Source organism: Urocitellus parryii, chromosome 10, assembly GCF_045843805.1.
Source record: "Urocitellus parryii isolate mUroPar1 chromosome 10, mUroPar1.hap1, whole genome shotgun sequence".
In the NCBI taxonomy this organism is placed as follows: Eukaryota; Metazoa; Chordata; class Mammalia; order Rodentia; family Sciuridae; genus Urocitellus; species Urocitellus parryii.
In genome coordinates, this window is record NC_135540.1 from 107775856 (window position 1) to 107793100 (window position 17245).

General features: G+C 37.6%; 1 protein-coding gene across 1 annotated transcript; it reads left to right on the forward strand.

Annotated features, from left to right (window-relative positions):
• The first annotated feature begins 3607 nt into the window (after positions 1–3607).
• Cnga1 (cyclic nucleotide gated channel subunit alpha 1) lies at positions 3608–16803 on the forward strand. Its single transcript, XM_026386692.2, has 8 exons — positions 3608–3720; positions 4460–4576; positions 5273–5335; positions 9783–9824; positions 9909–10013; positions 12064–12171; positions 12872–12978; positions 15389–16803. The coding sequence occupies exons 1-8, from the start codon at positions 3614–3616 to the stop codon at positions 16801–16803; spliced, it is 2064 nt and encodes a 687-aa protein (XP_026242477.1). The 5' UTR covers positions 3608–3613.
• The last annotated feature ends 442 nt before the right edge of the window (positions 16804–17245 follow it).

A 17245-nucleotide genomic window follows, 5' to 3' on the forward strand; every position in this document is an offset into this window, starting at 1 on the left:
AGTCTCACAGCCACATAGGCTTGCACGGTCTTGCAGAGCTGTGCTAGACCCACTCTAAAGCTGGAAACGATGTAGACTGAAACTCAAATCTCTTTTACCCAGTGTACAGGTTTCTACTTGATGTCACAGCCAGTCTAGAGGCTCTGTCTGTGAGCTTTGGCCTCAGTATAGGTCCTTCATTTTCTACCAGGTAGAAAATGTAGCAGATCTTGGTACAGTAATACATTTTAATATTTTAAAGAACTTAAGTATGTGCTAAATATGGTATACAGCAGCTCTCCCGTGAACTTTTTCAAAGAGTTCACAACTTAACCAGGGAGCCAGACATGTCAGTACCTATATATCAGCCAGAGTGTAAAGAGGCAGATATAAATAACTATGGGAACAAAAAGGAGGATGTGATGAATTCTTCCTAAGCTGGAGTAATTACTAAAGTCTTCACAGAGGTCATATGTGAACTGATGTTTGAAAGACCAATAGGATTTTCCTTTGAAAATGAAAAAGGGTGTAGAATTCTGGGTTAAGGGACCAGCATAAACACAATGATAAACAGATCTGCCTGATACACTATCAAGTTCTTGCAGCGTAGAGGAGTGGACAAGGCTCATTAAGGCTCCTGGATTGTTAGAAACCTCCACACTCTTTGCATCTAGTGAGATCAGTTCTGCGTCTAATAGGAGATCCCTAAAATAGCATAAGAGTGTTCCGCATCACTTTTAACCTTGCCTTTCTTTAAATGTCTTTTAGTACTTGTGAAGTGGGGCACTCACAGCAGTTATTTTTACTCTTTTAATAAAAGATCCATGAGTACATTTAAGGAGACAATACTTTCATTGTCTTGAAAGATTAGACAAATGTAAAAATTTGCAATAATGGGCTGGGGTTGTGGCTCAGTGGTAGAGCACTTGCCTAGCATGTGTGAAGCCCTGGGTTCAATCCTCAGCACCATATATAAATAAATAAAGGTATTGGGTCCATCCAAAACTAAATTTCTTTTCATCTACAGTAAATTATGGTATTTATTGTCCCAACCCTGTTATATTCTAGACTAAACCCCAAGCACGATTCCAGAATAACATCCCAGAATGGGGCCCCACAGGGGAGTTTCTTTCTCTCTCACATTCTGGAAGGTGGGTAGTGTGGAAGCTCAGTAGAATTCTTTATTCATGAATGAATCACCTTAACTGTGAGCCAAGGATCAGAAAGCCATTTCCTGTCAACTGGGCTTAAAGCCACCCAACTTCTGCTAGATCCAATACAACATGAATTGGAGGCCTTGCCTTCAGCACCCAGAATGCTAGTGAATGCTTTTTCTTGAATGCCATAGGAATCCACAGCTGATTAAGTGCACTTTGGTATTTTATTTTGCTATTTCCTACTTTATTAGCTTGGTGTCATGTAGGACCTCTACAGTTTTGCTCCACACCTACCCTGCCTGAATATTTCAAAACTGGGGTAAATCCAAATTTTTGAATAAAACCCCTATCCTCTGATACCTTTTTTTTTTTTTTTGTACAGGGATTGGACCCAGGGGCACTTAACCACTGAGCCACATCCTGAGTCTGTTTTATAAATATTTTTTATTTTGAGATAGGGTTTGACTAGTTGCTTAGGGCCTCACTAAATTGCTGAGGCTGGCTTTGAATTCTTGATCCTCCTGCCTCAGTCTCTCCAGCCGTTGGGATTAAAAGTGGGCACCATCACACCTGACTCTGGTACTTTTGAATTAAACAATGTACACCAAAAAAAAAAAAAAACTGGCCAATTGAAGTTAAGGGGATAGACTATGTCTGTGTTCTTTTTTTTAAATTGTTTTATTTGTTGTAAGTAGTTATACATGACAGTAGAACGCACTTTGATACATCAAATATAATGAAGTATAATTTTTCATTCTTCTGGTTGTACATGATGTAGAATCCCACTGGTCATATAGTTATATACATACATAGTATAATAATGTCTGATTTATTCTACTATCTTTTCTACCTCCATACCCCCTCCCCTCTATACTCCTTATCTAATCTAAAGTAACTCTATTCTTCCCCAGCACCCCCACCACACACCCCCCCTCCCTGCCTTATTGTGGATCAGCAACCTCATGTCAGAGAAAACATTCAGCCTTTGGTTCTTTGGGATGGGCTTATTTCACTTTGCATGATATTCTCAGCCCCATCCATTTACTGGCAAATGCCACAATTTCATTCTTCTTTAAGGCTGAATAATATTTCTTTTGTATGTGTGTGTGTGTGTATGTGTGTATGTGTGTGTATATATCACACGTTTTTAATCCATTCATCTATTGAAGGGCACATAGGTTGGTTCCATAGCATAGCTATTGTGAGTTGAGCTGCTATAAACATTGATGTGGCTGCATCATTGTAATATGCTGATTTTAAGTCCTTTGAGTATAAACTGAGGAGTGGAGTGGGGTAACTGGGTCAAATGGTGGTTACATTCCAAGTTTTCTGAGAAATGTCCTTCCCATCAGCGATGTGTGAGTGTACATTTTCCCCCACATCCTTGTCAACTTTTACTGTTGTTTGTAATTCTTGATAATTACCATTCTGACTGGAATGAGATGAAATCTTAGAGTAGTTTTGATTTGCATGTCTCCAATTGCTAAAGATGTTGAACATTTTTTCATATACTTGTTGATCAAGTATATTTCTTCTTCTGTGAAATGTCTATTACCAAAAACATTATACAATTTAATGCAATTCCAATTAAAATCCCAATGATATTCTTTATAGAACTATAAAAAGCAATCATAAAATTCATTTGGAAAAATAAGAGACCCAGAATATCTAAAGTTATCCTTAGCAAGAAGAATGAAGCATGAGGCATCAGAATACCAGACCTTAAACTATACTAAAGAGCCATAGTAACTAAAATGGCATGGTTTTGGCACCAAAACAGAGGCATAGACCAATAGGGCAGAATAGAAGATACAGAGACAAACCCACCTACATACAGTTATCTCATACTAGACAAAGGCGCAAAAAAAATTCACTGGAGAAAACATAGCCTATTCAATAAATGGTACTGAGAAAACTGGAAATCCACATGTAACAAAATGAAATTAAACCCCTATCTTTCACCTAGCATGAAACTCAACTCAAAGTAGATCAAAGACTTTGGCACTAGACCAGAGACCCTACACCTAATAGAAGAAAAAGTAGGCCCAAATCTTCATTATGTTGGCTTAGAATCTAACTTCCATAGGACTCCTAAAGTACAAGAAGTAAAATCAAGAATCAGTAAATGGGATAGATTCAAACTAAAAATCTTCTTCTCAGCAAAGGAAACAATCAGTAATGTGAACAGAGAGCCTACAGAATTATAGAAAATATTTACCACATGAAACTCAGATACGGCATCAACCTCCAGGATATACAAAGAACTCAAAAAGCTTAACACCAGAAAAATCCAAATAACCCAATCAATAAATGGGCTGAGTCACATCTGTATTCTTTTAAAGAACAATTCTTCTATATAATTGTAAATGAATGTCATCACAAACCTGAAAAAGAATGATAAAGTCAAGCTTTTGATAATATACATAAAAAAGTCTTCCCACTATTAAATTATTTTCCCCTCAGATATTTAATCAACCATGAAGACAAACATTGTCAACACATGGCACTCCTTTGTGAATATTCCCAACGTGATTGTTCCAGATATTGAAAAGGAAATAAGAAGGATGGAAAATGGAGCATGCAGGTAAATCTGTACCTTTTCTTACGTATTTCTCATAGCAGCCATTGTTCTTTGATTTACCTAGGTTAAATTTCAATTTAACTTTATAATTCATAACCTTATATTTTATAATATAATTTTGTTAATTTATGTATACTTTGAAACAGTATAACTTGTATAGCAAATGAACACAGATAATATTGTGATACATTTTTCAGAAACACACCAAAATTTCTTTAGTCATTGACAGGTACTTTTCTCATGAAATACTTCAAATTTAAACCAATGACATTGCCATAGATGAATGTGAAAAAGTACATGGAGTAGAAATGTTACTAATATGATTTAAAAGTATAATGTGGTCACCTATAAACTAACAGAAGGTGTGTGTAAATGTGGTTGAATTTTTTGTGTGTATGGAAAGAAGGGAATATGAAGACAGTTCATACAACTATATAATAAGATTTAAAACTCAGATATCTCACTTTCTGTTTGATAAATGTCAACATCAACCAATGTATTGAATAAGAATGTGGAAGTCCTAGTAAAGGGTTTCTTAATTAAATGAGTTTTACTGTATTATACATATGCTCTATAGAATACTGTGTATTCTGTGCAGTTTTTAGCCCAATCTAATTTAAAATTGTGTTAGTTTGAGAGGGAAAGAAAGAAGTGAGGCCTGTGTCCCTCTTATGAGAAATGTTGCTCCTCCTCCATGGTTGAAAACTAATTGAATACATCTTTGCCTCCTGTTGAGCTGTAGCTCCCTTTCTGACAATGATGACAGTGCCTCTATATCTGAAGAATCAGAGAATGAGAGATGCCAGGCAAGAGGCTCCTTTAAAAACAACTCATGCAGAATGGGAGAACCATCACAGAGGTGAGCAGTAGATCTGGTCCCTCGGGACATGGTTTTAACTGTTATTTGGACAAGAAGTTTTCTACTCCATTCAAAGATTGGGCTGGGCAAACATTCCTGTGTCCAGATACTATGCAGGATCTCTGGAGTAACTTGCTCCTTCAGTTCTAATCCTTGCCCTCTATGGGAAAACTGCCGCTGCCTGCACATTGGATTCCAAGTCACACATGCACAGTTGGTCATTTCCCCTGAGACTCTTCCCCTGAGACAGTCATGATGCAGCATGTGGCTGTGAGGGTGTGGAAGGAGGCATTGCTGTGGATCAGGGGTTCCCATTCTATGAAAATTATTTACTCTTACTTTGCTTTTTTCCTTCCCACAGCTTTCCCACTGATTTTGTTTTCTCCTTTTCCTATCTTACCTGACTTATCTTAAATCATTTGTTAGGAGTTAGTGACATAAAACTTAGTTAACCTGAAGGCAAAGGAAGAGGCTTGGTATGAACATTTACCAACAGTCATTAACTAAACACTCTTGTTCGAAACACTGGTATTTAGGAAGCATGTGCTTCACAGAGGCTCTATATTTTCAAAAATCATCTAGGAAATCTTTAATAGTGAGTAGAAACTGAAAAATATTTGTGCTTTAAACCCTTTTGCTTACAGTGGAAATTATACAGGTGGCAATCATGATTTCATGGTATATTTTGTTTCCCAGGGAGCGATACCTGCCTGGTGCCATGGCACTTTTCAATGTCAACAACAGCAGCAATAAGGAACAGTAAGTAATTTACAATAGAAAAATCAAAGTTTGTCTTAAAGAAAACCAGTAAATCTGATATTTAGTATATCTAAATCTGATACAGAGCAAATCATCTAATAGAATAACAGTGATGGTATTCTATTATTTAGGTTTTTGTTGGTGTTATTTACATCATATTAAAAGTAGTATTTATTTATTTATTCATTTATTTGAATGTATGTAGAAAACACTTGTCTACCATATGCATTCAAATGCTCTCCTTTGTGGGTAGAGTGGCTGACAAAAGGACATGAAACCTGATTAATTCTTTCTAATCTGAACCAATGTATCTTACTTAGGTAAGTTCCTTATAAGACGATCTAGATGGAGGTTTGTGTGCAGATGTTTATTAGGAACGCTTTGGGGGACAATATCTGGAAGGGAGTTGGGAGGTAGAATTGGGCAGAGGAAGAAGCTGAATTTCAGAGAATAGTTGATATACAATGTGATCCTATGAGGAGCTTTGGAGCATGGATGGCCTTTAAGAGTTGTCCCATGTTTAGATTAAAGGACTGTGCCTTTTACCCATGTACAGTCATTGGATAAGGGCTGGCCCTAGGAAGTGGGGGCATAACATTGAGCATAGTGGTTTCCTTCAGCCAAAGCCAACCAAAAGATAGGAAAAACTGTCAACTATAAGCAACCAATAGTCTTGGAAGGCAAAGAATAAATACCTGAAATCTGTGAACCATGGAATTCAGCCAGCCCCCCTGTGCATGGCTCAGATCCACTTTTCTTTGTGTAGAAAATTTACTCATCTGGGCATATCTCCTCCAGGATTCTAGTTGTTCTTTTTTCCTGGGGAAGCTATTAAGAGGAAGGTCAATGGATACATTAAGGTCCTTGACAACTGCAGCTGGTTTTGAGGATTTGACTAAAATTCCCCATCTCCTCCAATTCATTCTAGGGTCCTTTCTGCTTTCGTCAGAACCTCTGTTGCCATACATGAATTACCTGGTGGAATAATACAGACACTGATCCTTGAAGGATTTGAGCCGCTGGGCATGATGCCCTTCTTGGGTCATGGCTACTATACTTGTCCACTTACTACCAAATCTGGAGAATGCTTAAAGATACTACAGTGGATCACTTGGGTGCCACACATATTTTTCATTCCTTCATTGTACACGAGCAGCACTATCTACTTCTGATGATCAAGATCAATGACTTGGCAGTATGGTGACTCTTCCTTGCCTATTGGATTCTTGGCATAAGGGATCCAAAGTGGCTGGGAATAGTGATAGCTTGATGTTTAATGGAACTTCAATCATGTAGCCTGGGAGAGGCATGACACCTGCACCCTCTCCCCAAGAAACCAGGACCTCTAGACTCACAGAGCCTAAAGTTGCAGGAATGGAAAGTATGTTGTCTCTCCTTACTTAGACTCCTTGATTCCTAGACTCATGTATTCTATATAAGCATAGGCCATCATCTAATGACCATGGATCCTTCATCTATATAGTATCTTAGAGAGTGTCACCTCACCTTCCTGGGGTCTGAACTCTAAGATGGCATTTCAGCTTTGCCCTTAAAAGGCCACTCCAAACCTCTATCACATCATCAGCTTCTGAGTGGGGTAGCATATGATAGGACCACTGAATCCATACTCAGCGTTCAATGCCACATTTCCTTTGCTGTAAGGAAGATCCTCTGATCCAAAATAATGTTATGCAGTATTGTCAGAGCTGCCACATAGGACCTGAGTGCCCCCTAGCTCTGAGCGATGGAAATGTGGAGACTGGCTTCCCTGACCAGGAAGCAGGTGGATCCCCATCCTCACTGAACAGAGGAGCAAAGCTTTGGGAGTAGGCATCACCCAGTGGAGTGGGCTGCCTTCTTGTTCCTTTGTAATACTACCCCTGACCTTTTTTGGAAAGAACATTCCATGGAACCTCTCTTTGTGTGTCCCTTCTACCTAAGAATAAAGAATTCAGGTGGTATTCTATCTTTTCAATAGATCCCTAAGATCGAGAAAAAGGCCAAAGAAAAAGGTATTTTCTGTCTGTAATTATTTTGTGCCAACCCAAATTCACCTGGAGTGATCCTGACTGATTAGTTTTGTGTGGAGGCACCATATTCTATTTAAGTGGATCATAGTTTGTTTGTTTGGTTTTTTTGGTACTGAGGATTGAATCCAGGGCAACTTAACCACTGAGCCACATTCCCAGATTACTGCCCCCCCCCCCTATTTAAATATATTTTATTTAGAGAAGGGATTTCGCTAAATTGCTTAGGGCCTTACTAAGTTGCTAAGGCTGACTTTGAACTCATGATTAAGCCATTGAAATAATGACACTGGTTAAAGCTTGTGATAAACAAAGCAAAACAAACCGTGTGTGTGTGTGTGTGTGTGTGTGTGTGTGTGTGTGTATTATATCTATATATTTGGTGTCCCTTCATAGTGGCAAGGGTCCAGTGTAGTTATCTTGGAGAGTGCTGTATTAAAATTATAGCACTGGCCTCTGTAACTGGCAGGTTGGATATTCAACCTTGGTGAGTGGGAAGCCACATGCTGGACCCATCTCTGCTACCATTGTGGCTCCATTTATATCCACATTCTGCCAGCATTGAAAATGCTGATGCAAGAGGTTGACTTTATCAACTGGCTGAATCAGTCTGTCTACTTGTTTGTTTTGTACCTTTTCTGTGGTACCTGCTACTTGATGGACATTAAAAAGGGATACAAAGATTTTCAGTCTTGGTGCGTGTGTTCATAAATCCATTTATTCTGCTTCTTCTCCAGAACTATTTTCCTTGATCTTTCAATCTTTTTTCATCTAGGTACTTGACCAACCAGTCAAGGCATTTGTGACTGCCCATAAATCCTCACATATTCTTAAGCTAAATCATTTTTTCCATACAAAAGTGAATGACCCATACAAGCAAAGAAATGAAAAATTGTGCTCCATTTTTTTACTATAAATCAAAATGCATTCTGCTGTCATGTATAACAAATTAGGACAAATTAATTAATTAATTTTAAAAAGCAGCCAGGTGCTGTGGCACATGCCTGTAATCCCAGAGGCTTGGGAGGCTGAGGTAGGAGGATCTCGAGTTCAAAGCTAGCCTCAGCAACAGCAAGGCACTAAGCAACTCAGTGAGACCCTGTCTCTAAATAAAATACAAAATAGGGCTGGGGATGTGGCTCAGTGGTCTAGTGAAACTAAGTCCAATCTCTGGTACCAAAAAAAAAAAAAGTAAATGACTGTATTGTTTGAAGATATGCCACAGGGGAGATTAATCTTACCACTGTGTTTCAAGGCTACCTCTAAGTGAGGCTATAGTATAGATACAGCTTATTTTTATATTGCATTCATTCACATGCCAAGTGATCTACTTATTGGCCATGTTCCATCAGTTGATTCTAAAGAACTCTGCATATGGGGCTGGGGATATAGCTTACTGGGTAGAGTGCTTGCCTTGCATGCACAAGGCCCTGGGTTCTAATCCCTAGAATCACCAAAAGAAAAAAAAAAAAAGAAGTCTCCATATGGCCCTAGGTGGCAACTTAGACATAGGTGATGATGTAACCATGGTAATTGACATGGGGGGTCAACAAAATCCATGGGTCAATCCTTGGCTTCCCATGGATCTGATCTCTTAACATCTGCATGGACAGTTTACCTCTTCCCTCTGTTTCATGCTTAATCTTAGATACACTACTCAATCACATGATGCCCAATCTTACAACTTGGATGGATTAACGCAGAGTTTGTGTGTGTGTGTGTGTGTGTGTGTGTGTGATGCTGGGGATTGAACCCAGGGCCTTGTGCATGTGAGGCAAGCACTCTGCCAACTGAGCTATATCTCCAGCTCTTTCTGACTATTCATGAAAAATTACTTTAGTTAGGATTATTTTTTCTAAAGAAAATTTGTGGCAATTCTTAAAATTCTCTATGCTTGGGGCTGGGGTCATGGCCCAGTGGTAGAGTGCTTGCCTAGTGTGTGTGAGGCATTGTGTTTGATTCTCAGCACCACATATAAATAAATAAATTAATTAAAGGCCCATGGACAACTAAAAAAAATATTTTAAAAATTCTCTGTGCTTTTATTTAAGGATGAATACAAATTTTATCAAGAGGCTTAAATTCTAAATTATTATTTTTAAAATAAATCAATACCTTGGAAGTGTACTCTCTTGAACTACTGTTTCTTAAGTTGACTTCTTGGAATTTTGCCTTTAATTCCTTCCATTTTCTTTAATTTTCCATATCAATTAACCTGGGAACTTTTGCTTATTTTATTATATGGGTAAGTGTCCACTTTTTTTTATAGAAATCTCCATTAAGAGACTAAATTTCTAGTTTCTGAACACTGGGGCAGATTTTTAAATGCAAGGCTGAGAATTTTCTTTATAGAAAAGTAAAACAGAATGAAAGTCAGAGTGAAATATGATTATGTGACAGAGGTATTGTTTCTTCTTTAGAGAACCAAAAGAAAAAAAGAAAAAGAAAAAAGAGAAAAAGAGGTAAGTGAGACTTTGGCACAAATGTCCCCATATATTTTGGCCCATACATTTTCATTTTTTAATACTATATACTCAATCTTTCAGCAAGTCTGATGATAAAAATAAAAAGGAGCCAGAGAAGAAAAAGAAGAAGGAAAAGAAAAAAGAGAAGAAAAACAAAGAGGAGAAAAACAAAGATAAAATAGAAGAGTAAGTTTTTTTATTTGTATTGAAATTAGAAATGAATTTGTTGTGGGTTTTAGATGTAGGAATAATTTCCCATAATATAAAGTAGAAGAAACTTTATAATAAAGAAGCCCTGTGTAAAGAATAAGTGTCTCTAAATATTTAAAAATAAATATTTAAAATTAATAATTATCAAATGTGAATTAAAACTTTTTTCTAAGTTCTGTAAAATTAGCTATTTTTTCTAAGTTCCCTAAAATTAGAAAACTATTAGTTTTCTCATCAAGACTTTTTGCAATTATGGATAACTGCAAAAGTCTTCTACAAGCATTGGTGAAGATAAACTTATCACTGAGAAATACTTAGGTTCGAGGAGAACTGGCTACCTAGAATCTTACATCACCAAACTGAAATAAGAATTTAATAATTTCATTAATGCTTTTGAGTAACAAATACTGTATGGTAAATACTCCAAAGTAAAGAATGATTATTGCAAAAGCATGCCTACTTTTGAGAGCAGTAAAAATGCTATCAAAACACATGCCTCTTTCTTGTATTCTTTCTAAAACAAACAGTTGAAAGCTAAAACTTCATAAGGCAAAGGTCAAGTGGCATTTGAAAGCTCTTTTTACTTTCTATTAAAGACAAATTGTTTTATGAACTTACTTTGAATTCTTTACTAAACAAAGGTTTCATCCTGTGACTGCTTAGGATGGTGTTGAGGTTTGTATAAGGAGACAAGTCCTTAAAAATACAGTCTTGTTTAAAAGAGAATAACATCATGGCATTTGCAGGTAAATGGATGGAATTGGAGAACATAATCATAAGTGAAGTTAGCCAATCCCAAAAAACCAAATGCTGAATGTTTTCTCTGATATAAGGAGGCTGATTTATAATGGGGTTGTGGGGGGAGCATGGGTGTATTAGATGAACTCTAGATAAAGCAAAGGGGAGAGAGGAGAAGGGAGGGGGCATGGGTGTAGGAAAGACAGTGGAATGAAATGGGCATCATTACCCTAAGTACGTGTATGAAGACATGAAACCTGTAACTCTACTTTGTGTACAATCAGAGATATGAAAAACTGGGCTCTGTATGTGTAATATGGACTGTAATGCATTCTGCTGTCATACATAACAAACCAGAATAAAAAAAAATATGAGGGCTGGGATTGTGGCTCAGTGGTAGAGCGCTCATCTAGCATGAGCGAGGCCCTGGGTTTGATCCTCAGCACCACATAAAAATAAATAAGTTAATTAAAGGTATCATGTCCATGTACAACTAAAAAAAATTTTTAAAAAATACAGGCTTGGACCAGAACATTCAAAAATAGTGTCCATTTCACCATATGTTTCCTTCCTGCCTTCTTCTTGCCCTTTATCACCACTCTTAAAGAATCTTCCTCCTTGGGGCTGGAGTTGTGGCTTGGTGGTAGAGCACTTGCCTAGCATGTGTGAAGCCCTGGGTTTGATTCTCAGCGCCACATATAAATAAATGAATAAAATAAAGGTCCATCAACATCTAAAAAGAAATATTTAAAATAAAAAAAAGAATCTTCCTCCATGCTGGTGAATAAGGCCTTTGTATTAGGTTGTGTTAGATTATTCTTTCTTTACAGATGAGAAAGAAGTCAGGAGTCTTTGTTCCCCTCACACAATGTGTTTCTGGTCACTTTGTTACGTGATTGAGAAGGGGTGGCAAATTCACTATTCTTCTACCACCCATAAACTTCCCAACGAGTCTGTGGAACATCTGTGGTTTTCTGTAATCTATGCTGCTCTTCCCTCTTAGGGGATGGGGTATAGAAGTGACTGCAGCATTACATTAAAACCAGGGCCTTAATAAAATTGAATATATGGTTTAATATAATACTGGTAGTTTATCTATCCACCCCTCACTAATCAGTTTCTTATGCCTAGTGCACTTACCAAGCTAACCTTCTGACTTCAGGGTAAACTTATTCAGCTTACTCCTATTTCATTAATTGTGGGAGGTAGGTGTGACCACGTTCGATATGGTAAATAAAAATGTTCTTGTTTCTTGGTAACCTTCCTCTTTATTTCTACTTGCTGCTAGGGAGAAGAAAGAAGTTGAGATTATTGATCCCTCAGGAAACTCATATTACAACTGGCTGCTTTGCATCTCCTTACCTGTGATGTACAACTGGACCATGCTTATTGCAAGGTGTTTATATATATATATATATATATATATATATATATATATATATATTGTGAATCTCAGTCTACTTCTAATGTCCACATTTACTGACTAAACAATTTGACCTAGAGCTCTTCAGGACACACCTTCCCTACCACAGGTTGTAAAGGGAGTCTGAATTATTCTCAATGTGTTTTCCTGAGACCAGGAGAAGGTGCTTTGGTTCTCAATATACTTGGACCTTCAGTATGGGGATGGCAAGTGGGGGGTACTTTTAAACTTCTGATTGCTCTATCATGTATTTAGAAGATTAGGAGAAATATATATATTGGAAACCTATCAAGGGACTAGTGTCTTCAGACGATAGATATCTCAGCCATCCACAACCAAGCATGATTTCCTTAAGCATTTTGTATTCAGAGAGAGAACATAAATTGGTGATCACTGTATTTCATCTGATGTATCTTGACTTTAACTTGAGGTCATTTATTCTTATTTGATATTTTTACTGACTAGGGTTAATGAGAAGAATGTTGGAGTTCAAAAATATGAGAAAAATATTTGAACTACTCAAGGAAAGATTTGGGAAAGCCATGACTGATCAAATACATTCTAAGAATCCCTCCTAAGCCTCAGCGTATTAGACTTCTCAAATTATAAATGGACAAAATTTACTTCAGTTAATTTCTACTTCACTTTATTTATATAAGTTTTTCTTTTACAGAGCATGTTTTGATGAACTTCAATCTGATTACCTAGGATACTGGCTTGTTTTGGATTACATATCAGATATAATCTATCTTATTGATATGTTTGTACGAACAAGGACAGGTAAATATGTTCAGTTTTGGATACTCTAGAATTTAATGTCTTTTCCTCTATTAAAAGATTTGAAATTTCTGCATCTGAGTATTCTTTAAAATAAATTCACAAAAAATCTGTTTTAGAGGAAAAAGCACTTCTCTTGAAAATTACAATTACTCTTAAAAATAAGAGTAATTATGTTCTCACTGGCCATCTTAGGCCACTCCAAGTGATTCAGAAAGATGTTAGTTGCTAGGTAACCTTTTGAGCAGGAACTGGTGGTTTTCCTCCATTTTCCTGTTCATTAGGTCTATGCCAGGTGAGAGGACTGGAGAGAACAGAAATATTCTGCCAACTCTTTCTGGGGAAAGGATAATTACTACGTAATTAGGAAATCCTTTGGAAAGGCAGGGGATACATTGTTTTAACCAGCAGAGCCATATTCGATATTTTGTAGAAAACATGAACTTTGTGATTCATGGTGGGGCACGATTGACCAGGGGCAGCTTCTTATTTCACGTGCTCTTGGCGTATAAGTTACAAGTTCCTTGTTTTTGCATTGCTCTCCACATACATGTGTAACTAGTGTATGCAGAGGAGAAGTTTTTGAGACTATTATAGAATATTGAGGCATTTTCTAAATATCAGTGCCCTGGTGTAATGCTCCAATGATTCTGTCCTTTTTCCATTATAGAAAGAGGAACAAACGTTTTGTCCTAATGTGATATATCACAGCACTGAAATTCTGGGTTTTACAAAAACAAGGCCTATGGTAAATAGCATAGAAGGAAAGATCCCAAGTAACTAGGTATGAGGGACAGTAATGCCCCGCCCCCATCAAGGGAAAAGATGAGAGATGAAAATGCAGCCTCATAGAGACTTATGCTTCACATGAAAGGGGCAGGGCACACATGCAAAATGGACAGCAGGGCAGATACCCAAGCAGACACCCAAGTTTCCAAGTAGGCCTAGGATTCTGTCAAGAGAGTGGCATGAGTTATTAGGTGTAGGGCCAGCGTGTTCAAGACACTTTTGAAGATCTGTGTATGTTAGGAAAAGCAAACTATTTTTTTCTTACTCTACTCTCAACACAATACATTTGTATCTACCAAAATGTATGTGGGGAAACTCCACAAACCAAGCAATTCTGCAACATCAGTTGGGTATTCTTCAATTAAACTCAATTCTGACACTAACTGGAAGCAGTGCAGACCCCATATGTTAGGGGCTCAATCCCACAAGACACTCCCCCACTTCAGATGACAACTTCAGCTTGTGACCTGTGCTTGTGACCTACCAGCTATAAAATCAGGGTTCTCATAATCCCCTCCTCGGTTTCAATGATTTGTTCATATGGCTCACAGAACTCTGGGAAACACATTTACTAGTTTTTTTGTGTTAATAAAGGATATGACGAATGATTCAGATGAATGGTCAGATGAAAAGATCCATAAGGCGAAGTCTAGAAGGGTCCCAAAAGCAGGGGCTTTGGTCTCCATGGAATTGGGGTGTGCAACTCTTCCAGCACCATACATCTTGGCCAACCTGGAAGCTCTCTGAGTCCCATAGATAGATATATTAACTAATATATTGGCTAGCACGGTGGTGCACACCTATAATCCCAGTGGTTTGGGAGGCAGAGGCAGGAGGATCACGAGTTTAAAGCCAGCCTCAGCTGTTTAGTGAGGCGCTAAGCAACTCAGTGAGAACCTGTCTCTAAACAAAATACAAAATAGGGCTAGTGATGTGGCCCAGTGGTCAAGTGCCCCTGAGTTCAATCCCCAGTACCCCCTCCCAAAAAGTGCCTAGTATATTAACTCAATCTCCACCCCTTCTCCCTTTCCTGGAGAAAATTGAGGCTGAAAGTTCCAAGCTTCTAAATAAACATAGCTTATTCTTTCTGGTGATCAGCCCCCTCTAGGAGTTGCTTTCTTAGAATAAAAGACTCTTATCACCCAGAAAATTCCAAGGGATTAGGACCTCTATGTTAGGAATTGGGGTCAAATGTCAAATATCAGAACAAAAGCTGCAACTAGCACTCCTGTTGCTCAGAAAATTATAAGGATTTTAAGAACTCTGTACCAGAAACAAGGACAAAAACCAAATATGTAATTTGTTATATCACACTATTTCAAGAATATGAATGCTTTCTATGAAAGAGATGACTTTACCTGAATAGGGATTCTGAATCCTGAGAGATTTGTGTACATATACACAAATCTCTCACTTTTAGACTTACAAAGTTCCACTTTTTATTTTCTCAACAGACTATTGTCCACAGGCATATATTGATTGATACTCATGTTACATATTACATTGATGAAGGCAAATGAATTGTTGTTTTGACCTTAACAAAGTTGAGAGTTACTTTAGAAAAATTCACAACAGCCTAAAAAAGAAAAAAAAATCAAATTGATTTTTTTTCTTTTTATTTTAGGTTATCTAGAACAAGGATTGCTGGTGAAAGAAAAAGGGAAACTTATAAAGAAATATACATCAAGTTTGCAATTTAAACTTGATGTTCTGTCAATGATACCAACTGATCTGATATATTTTAAGTTAGGGTGGAACTATCCCGAAGTTCGATTGAATAAGCTGTTAAGGATCTCTCGTATGTTTGAGTTCTTCCAGAGAACAGAAACAAGGACAAACTATCCAAACGTCTTTAGGATTTCTAACCTTGTTATGTATATCATCATCATTATCCATTGGAATGCATGTGTGTATTACTCTATTTCGAAAGCTATTGGATTTGGTAACGATACATGGGTCTACCCTGATATTAATGATCCTGAATTTGGCCGTTTGTCTAGAAAATATGTATACAGCCTTTACTGGTCTACACTGACTTTGACTACCATTGGTGAAACACCACCTCCTGTTCTGGACTCTGAATATATCTTTGTGGTGGTTGATTTTTTAATTGGAGTTTTAATTTTTGCTACCATTGTTGGTAACATAGGTTCTATGATTTCCAACATGAATGCAGCAAGGGCAGAATTTCAATCAAGAGTTGATGCTGTCAAGCAATACATGAATTTTCGAAATGTAGGCAAAGATATGGAAAAGAGGGTAATTAAATGGTTCGACTACCTGTGGACTAACAAAAAAACAGTTGATGAAAAAGAAGTCTTGAAGTATCTGCCTGATAAACTAAGGGCAGAAATTGCCATCAATGTTCACTTAGACACATTAAGAAAGGTGCGTATTTTTGCTGACTGTGAAGCTGGTTTGTTGGTGGAGTTGGTCTTGAAATTACAACCCCAAGTCTATAGTCCTGGAGACTACATATGCAAGAAAGGAGATATTGGAAGAGAGATGTACATCATCAAGGAAGGCAAACTTGCTGTGGTGGCAGATGATGGAATCACTCAGTTTGTGGTGTTGAGTGATGGCAGCTACTTTGGTGAGATTAGCATTCTTAACATTAAAGGTAGCAAAGCTGGCAATCGAAGAACTGCCAATATCAAAAGTATTGGCTACTCAGACCTGTTCTGTCTGTCTAAAGATGACCTCATGGAAGCTCTAACTGAGTACCCGGATGCCAAAACTATGCTGGAGGAGAAAGGGAAGCAAATCCTAATGAAAGATGGTCTACTGGATGAAAGCATTGCAAATGCTGGTAGTAGTCCTAAAGACCTTGAAGAGAAGGTCACTCGAATGGAGGGGTCAGTAGATCTCCTGCAAACACGGTTTGCCAGGATCCTGGCTGAGTATGAGTCAATGCAACAGAAACTGAAGCAAAGGTTAACCAAGATTGAGAAATTTCTGAAACCAGTCATTGACACAGATTTTTCAGCTCTCGAGGGAGCTGAGGTAGAAAGTGGACCCACAGACTCTACACGGGACTGAAAAACCGATCATTAACAAGAACACACACATCTTGTGATCCTTTTGATCGCGTGACCTAAGGCAAATGAAATTTGGAAGAATAGGAAGCCACAGTTGGGAAATTTTTCCATAAGGAAAATTGTGCTTGGGTGCATGACACAAGGCCCTATACTCACTGTAAGGAACTATGATTATGGAATTAACGTATCTCAGGATTTTTCACAGTGTATAATGTGCAAGGACATAAACTGATAAATTTGTCAGTGTCTGTATCTTCTGATTTTTTTTTCATATCACTTCCTGTGCTGGACTCTGAGTATGTCTTTGTGGTGGCTAATTTCTTAATTGGAATTTTCAGTTTTTGCTCTCATTGTTGGTAACATAGTTTTATGATTTCCAACATGAATGCAGCCTTCTATGTTCCTTTTATGTAATATTATTTATAAAAGTGAATAAGTATCCC

What these genes read in the sequence shown, in the direction of transcription:
- Cnga1 (XM_026386692.2), top strand. Translation starts at nt 3,614, where the DNA reads ATGAAGACAAACATTGTCAACACATGGCACTCCTTTGTGAATATTCCC. An exon ending in ATGGAAAATGGAGCATGCAG is followed by an intron (nt 3,721 to 4,459) that starts GTAAATCTGTAC and finishes GTTGAGCTGTAG; the next exon opens with CTCCCTTTCTGACAATGATG. An exon ending in AAGAAAAAAGAGAAAAAGAG is followed by an intron (nt 9,825 to 9,908) that starts GTAAGTGAGACT and finishes TCAATCTTTCAG; the next exon opens with CAAGTCTGATGATAAAAATA.